Source organism: Sinocyclocheilus anshuiensis, unplaced genomic scaffold, assembly GCF_001515605.1.
Source record: "Sinocyclocheilus anshuiensis isolate Anshui unplaced genomic scaffold, SAMN03320099.WGS_v1.1 scaffold663, whole genome shotgun sequence".
Lineage (NCBI taxonomy): Eukaryota > Metazoa > Chordata > Actinopteri > Cypriniformes > Cyprinidae > Sinocyclocheilus > Sinocyclocheilus anshuiensis.
Window position 1 is genome coordinate 84,553 of NW_015551028.1, and position 6,744 is coordinate 91,296.

General features: G+C 35.3%; 1 protein-coding gene across 1 annotated transcript in view; it reads left to right on the plus strand.

The window, feature by feature from the left end:
- rwdd2b (RWD domain containing 2B) overlaps window positions 1-5,233 on the plus strand; it is a 78,854-nt gene extending 73,621 nt beyond the window's left edge. The window contains exon 5 of the mRNA XM_016450617.1: window positions 4,482-5,233. Coding sequence (XP_016306103.1) covers window positions 4,482-4,719 — 238 coding nt within the window. The 3' untranslated portion in view covers window positions 4,720-5,233. The remainder of the gene's footprint in view (window positions 1-4,481) is intronic.
- Window positions 5,234-6,744: the final 1,511 nt, after the last annotated feature.

The following is a 6,744-nucleotide window of genomic DNA, read 5'->3' on the forward strand; positions in this document are numbered from 1 at the left end:
AAAATTGTTGCTGCAATTAAGCTCAGTGTGCTCTCTTTAAGCTCTTCCACATTGAACGTCTATGTAAATACTTCATAAACAGACTTTACATTTTAACTGATGGTTGTCACTTTAAGTTAAGTTCATTGATTTTCTATGTATTCTGTCATCTCAAATCTACAGACTGGCTCTGACATCTGACAACTAGCATCAACTTCTCTAGATTGTAAATCGGTGGAAAATCAAGGGGAAAGATTGTGTAGTGTATTCCAGCCTTAAGAGACCATAGATAAGTTGACATCCATTTAATAAGAGGCTTCATAATGAGGCTAGTTTCTGTGTTCATCCCCACGAATCAAATGTTTCATTGGTTTGTTTTATTTGATTTTTGAATATGTGTTACTTAGCTGAACGTGGACTAGTCTAGATGTTGCAATGTGCTTAAATGACACTTCATTATGAATGTATAACTAATCAAATTGAATGTTTTGTTGCTTGATTTTAGTGTTCTGTTTTTTTGTGATTGACTTTGTACCTTCAAAAAATATATATTTTTTAATTATTCTTTAAAAAGGTTGTTTAAAATAAACAAGAATTTTTAATAAAACATGATGTGAGCTTAATGGGAACAGGGGCGTGCTTAAAGGGTACAAAAATGTACCCATTAAGCACAGCCAGACTTTTTTAATTTAATGATGTATATCTTTAATTGAAAAGCTTTTGTCATTTAAAATAAAATGTAATATTTTTGTGTGAGAGATTAATATTTTATTTCAACAGAACTTTTTGTACTGAAACCAATATCTTGTGCACTAAAAATGTCTCAATGTAGATTTTGGTGAGCTTAATAGGTACATTTACCCTACTTGGGGTTGTGTTTGTTTTCTTCTAAAAGAGATGAAAAGTAATCAGATCTAGCTGTTTTTAAGGCTTTTCTGTAAGAGAAAGTACTTTCCCACTATGCAACACGAAATACCTCTAGTTTTGTTTTCCTCCAGCTGCACTCCATTTTCCGGGCTGCTCTCTTTAGAGTACGAGTGTGCTCATTATACCACGGTGACTGTTTTCCTTAATCTTCCTTAAGCGTAAAGGTGCGACTGTATCTAAAGTGCTAGAGAAGAGAAATACCATAGTTTCTGTTACATCATCAAGTTACATCATCTGCGCTATTGGATATGCTGAGGAATTGAGATAAGTCAGGAATATTATTTACAAAGCAGTCTTTTGTGGTAGAAGTGGTGGTTCTACCATATTTGTAACAAGAAGTTGAATTTGCAGCTTTAGCTATATGGAATAGACACGAGACTAGATAATGATCAGAGATATCATCACTCTGCTGTGGAATTTCAATGCCGTTATCATCAATTCCATGTGAGAGTATTAAATCTAGACTATGATTTAGACAATGAGTAGGTCCTGACCAGAGGTGGAAAGAGTATGAAACTATTCTACTCAAGTAAAAGTGCCATTACATTAATGAAATTTTACTTAAGTACAAGTAAAAGTACCAGTCTAAAAATCTACTCAAGTAAAAGTAAAAAGTTGCTCATTTAAAATTTAATCAGTGTAAAAAATTACTTGGTTACATTTTAACAGTGGGAGGGAGGCAAAAATGGGATAGGCCAAGGGTGTCAGGGCCACAGCCCTGCACAGTTTAGACATAACCTAATTAAACACATCTGATCCAGCTAATCTAATCATTTAGGCTTATTTGAAAACTACATGGTATGTGTGTTGGAGCAGGGTTGGAACTAAACTCTGCAGGGCTACGGCCCTCCAGGAACTGAGTTTGACACCCCTGGGATAGGCCTATAAATCTCAACTAGTTGTTTTTAATTAAAGGAACCAGTTATTTAGAATAATAAGACATTTGGGCTGTTACCAGGCAAATTAAATCAGTATCAACAAAATTCATCTTTGCAAACACAGAAGCTTCATCTGAAGTGGCATTTAGATTACACACTGTTTAATGCAGAACATGAATGCATTTAGCCTGCAGTTACAAATGCAGAAATAATGTTTTGATATATGAGACATAAAATGTTGAATACTCATTTGAAATTATGAAAAAAAAAAGTACATTAAAACCGCCAGTAGGTGTCAGCTAGTCACTGTTAATAAGTGAGTCACTGTGATTGATTTTATTGATTGCGAATCATTTAAATGGTTGATTCATTCAGGAACGAAACACCGTCATGTTGCTCATAGACGCAAAACTGTGCAATAGTGGCTGTGTTTGGAATTCTTTTTGTTGTCGAAATAGAGCAAAATCAGGCGATATGGTTTAAAAAAAAAAGGCTATTAATTAACTTCTTGTTTATTGAACTGTAGTAAAAAATCTATATATAATCATGCTGATTTTTGGAGAAAAAATGGCACTCTTCGTGTGATTTTGATCTACTATATGAAATTATATAAATATATACATTTTCTGCCCCTATATCTTCAATTTTGTGATCATTCTAAATGCATTTTAACAGACTGAATCATGCAGTGAAAGAACACACTCTAAATGTGCGCGCACTAGTCTAATCTACTAGACTTCAAGGCACTCTGTGAGTGTTTTGTTTGGTTTTTGGCAAAATACTGATAATGTCAAATTGCACATCGTTAAAACAACAATTACGATATTATCGCAGACGATATATATCGCACACCCTGCACCACTGTCTTTTTGGCTAATTTGTGCAAAACCTTTTGCTAAATTGTCAAAGCTTCATTTTAACCACCAATACAATGATGCAAGTATTTACCTTACCTATACATGCTTGCGAAGGGTTGATGTCGAGAATGTATAAGCTGCTAGTTTGTTCTCCCTAGACAAAAACAGCTTACACTGCATAATAAGGCTTAAATATGGCCAGGGGTTCACTTCATTTCCTTTGAGTTCAACTTCAGCAGAATACTACGGGGTTTCTTTTTCAGCTGGGTCCGCACCATAATGCACCAGTTTGCTCTCCTGCCCATTATGTACTGCAGTAGTTTCCAGGGAGCGATTTTTTTTACTCAGTAATTAATGTGTTTTAAAATATAGCAAAGTACAATACTTCAAACAAAATGTACTTAAGTAAAGGTAAAATTACAGATATTAAAAATTACATAAAAAAATTGAAGTACACAAAAAAGCTACTCAATCACAGTAATGCGAGTAAATGTAATTCTTTACTTTCCACCTCTGGTCCGACACGTGTTGTCTAACCCCAATAGAGTTCAGAATGTCTATAAATGCTGATCCAAATGCATCTTTTTCATTATCAACATGGATATTAAAATCACCAACATTTAAGACTTGATCTGCAGCCGGCACTAACTTAGATAGAAAATCAGCAAATTATTTAATAAAGTCTGTATGGTGCCCTGGTGGCCTGTATTCACTAGCCAGTACAAATGTCACAAGGGATTTATCATTAACATTTGTTTCTCTGGATAATGTTATATGAAGCACCATTACTTCAAACGAATTATACTTGAAACCCTACCTCTGAGAAATACTGAAGATATTGCTAAAAACTGTAGCAACACCTCCCCCTTTACCTTTTAGGGTGTACTTACACTATGCACGGTTGGCTTGAACCGAGCACGAGCATGATTGTCCCCCCTCCCCACTCCCCTGCTGGCCTGCGCTCACATTGCACTTTACGTTCCGGGCCGGAGCACGCTTATACTGCCTTCAAGTGTTATCGGATTTATCGTAAATGTTGTAGGGGACAACGATTGCTGCTGTCAATGCTATTATTTATTATTCTTTTTTTTTTAAACAACAAATACATCACCTTGTCTTGTCGTTAAAGTAGTGCCTATTTATATATGGGCATTTGAAGCATATTTTACTTATTATAAACAGCAAAATAAGCATGTATTTGACTGAAATTCCAGAATCAAATCAAGCTGATGTATCTAGCGCAGTGAATGTTTATGGTTATCAAGTAATGGAATATTACATTTTATTCTTTCCGACAACAAATCATTTGAATGCAACGAGCTCGTAATCACGACTTCATAAGTGGGAAATAGCACGTGAAGGCAGCAGAGAAGCACTCTCACTCAGCAAAGTGGAGTGCATCGTTTTGTTAACTTTGTGGTTTATTATTATTATTTTGAGTATTTGGGATCACAATATATTGCAGATCTATCGCTTTTGTCACTCAGAAATGTTCACGCAATCGTACTCAGATGTATCAGAAGTTCCGCACTCCGGCACAGTTAGCGCTTACACTACATGCGTACCACGTCCAAGCCCAACTGAACCGCACTCTGTCCCACCTCTCTCTCTCTCTCTCTCTCTCTCTCTCATTAAATGAGCAGGTCTCATTCAGTATTAGTATTTCTTGATTAATTGCTGTGAAATTTATGTTGCATTGTCTTTCGAAAGAACCGCATATTGAAACAAGACACCATGACTTTATTTATCCCCTTGGGGAAATTTTGTTTCAAACTAACTAACAATATTTTCAATATTCCAGACAAACTACCTTTATTTATTTATTTATTTATTTTTCCAGGGTGAAAGTTTTAACATGGAAGAGAATTATGATTCGTCACAGAGAGGATGTCCCTTTGGACAACTGGACAGAGGAGAGAACTGACTCTCTCCGCAAGTTCACTGGCTTTCATGAAGCAATTTTTGACACTCACGGGACCAGAGGAAACCACATGGACCTTGGACAGCTCTATCAGTTCCTTAGTGACAAAGGATGTTCTAATATCTTTCAAATGTACTTTGGGATTGAGGGGAGATAACAGTTTGTGTGCATTATAACAGTTTTGTGTGTGCATTATTTCCTTTTTTTTGCCTTAACTTTAGACTTAATTTTGACAACATTAAACCTTTGTTATATCACACTCTCAGAAAAAAAAGGTACAATTTTGTACCAAAGAAAGTACAAACCCTTGTCACTGTGGCAGTACCTTTTAAGGGCACAGAATTGTACCTTAATATAAAGGAAAATATTTGTACCATTCCAATATGTACCTTAAAGGACATGATTTGTACCATGGGGAACCAAAATGTACCTTTTCATTTTAAAAACTTGTTGATACAATATTGTACATTCATCAAAGGTACAAATCTTGTCCTTTAAGGTACCGCCCATTTGTTCCTTAACTGTGGCAAATATGTTCCTTCAAGAACTATTAAAGGCAATTTTCGTATTGAATAACATGCACATTCAACAACTGAAACCAAAAGATATTTTAATATCAGTAACTGCAAATACATATCAAATAGACATAAGTGGTTGAACAGTAAAATATTTATTTGTGTAAATTTGTGTTCAGATTACAATAAAGATTTTAGCAGAGTATCAATTTAAAATTGCTGCAAAACATTTCACAATACAATTAAACTAAAATGTTACAGTACATAAAATACAATTACAAATGTTATATTATGTAACAAAACTAGAAAACATTTTCCCCCTACTTTTCACACAACATCCCTGAATTTATTTCACATTTTCAAAAAACACCTCCACCTCAACTGCTCGGCAAATTTCAGATCCCTCCATTTTTACAATGCTAAAGATTCTCTTCTCACTGAAGACTTGTGTCCAGTCAGACGTTCCCAAAATCTGCACAGTGGGATATTGTGTGTGCTGGTTCTTCCTGAACCATGTGAAACAACATGAGGGTGAGTAATTCATGACAATTTTCATTCTTGGGTGAACTTACCCTTTAAGGAATCCTGGAAACACCTAAAATCAGTTACAGCATGCATTGGGCCAATTTCCTGGAATAACTGAAATGCAAATAAGAAAAGAATAGTTCATTACAATTAATGGTATTTCTTGTTTGCCATTGTATAAAATAACAATCCCCACATTTGAGTATTTAACCCTTTACCGTTCCTGTTAAATTTGCCTAAAACGCATAAAAAAGGCATACCCAAAGTAAATTGCATGCTGTTCTTGAACCATTTGGAGTACATACATGGTTTTGGTCTCTTTTGAAAGGTGACACTCTGAGGTGTGTTCCTCAACAGTCAGAATCACTGTAAGTCTTATTGGTATTGAGTAATAAAACTTTGAACACACTGAAAAATAAAATAAAACATTTTGGTAAACAGATGCCTGCAGATGACTATAGCTGGGAGCTATTAGCTGGAAAATACATTTGGATCACAGAATAAAGTCTTACCAAGCAAAATGTTTCAAATTTGATAACAATACCTTAGAAAATGAGTGTTTTGCACATGTTTATCTAAATGTATGTCTAGGAGCTTCCCAAAAAAAGCCACTTGGAGACTCCAAATGCCCCTTTGTAACCAACGACACATAAAATGCTGCAATTCTTGAATGCTTTAATGTACAGTCATAATTTTGGGCTCTAATGAAAGCTTACACTTAGACCTATTCAATTTCTTATCCAGATTCACTGTCAATAATTGCTGACACATAGTAACTGAAGCATAAACACATTATAGTGTTTTTTTAACGATTTTTTTCTGAGGTGCTGTCATCATGTCCCTCAGTATATGGCTTTTTGCTGACTGGCTCCCAGACTTCACTCGATTCAATGTCAGATGATTGTCTGTGATATAAAAAAAGCAACACACACAACGCAAGTTAGCAGCAACACCTTAAATCATAAACACATATAACACACACACACACATGACAGAAGTTAGAAAGAACACCTCAAACACAAACACATAAAACACACACACACACACAGAGAGAAGAGGTGTGCACCCTGACTAACTGGTGCCACAACAACAACCTCTCTCTGAACATCAAGAAGACCAAGGAGCTGGTGGTGGATTTCAGG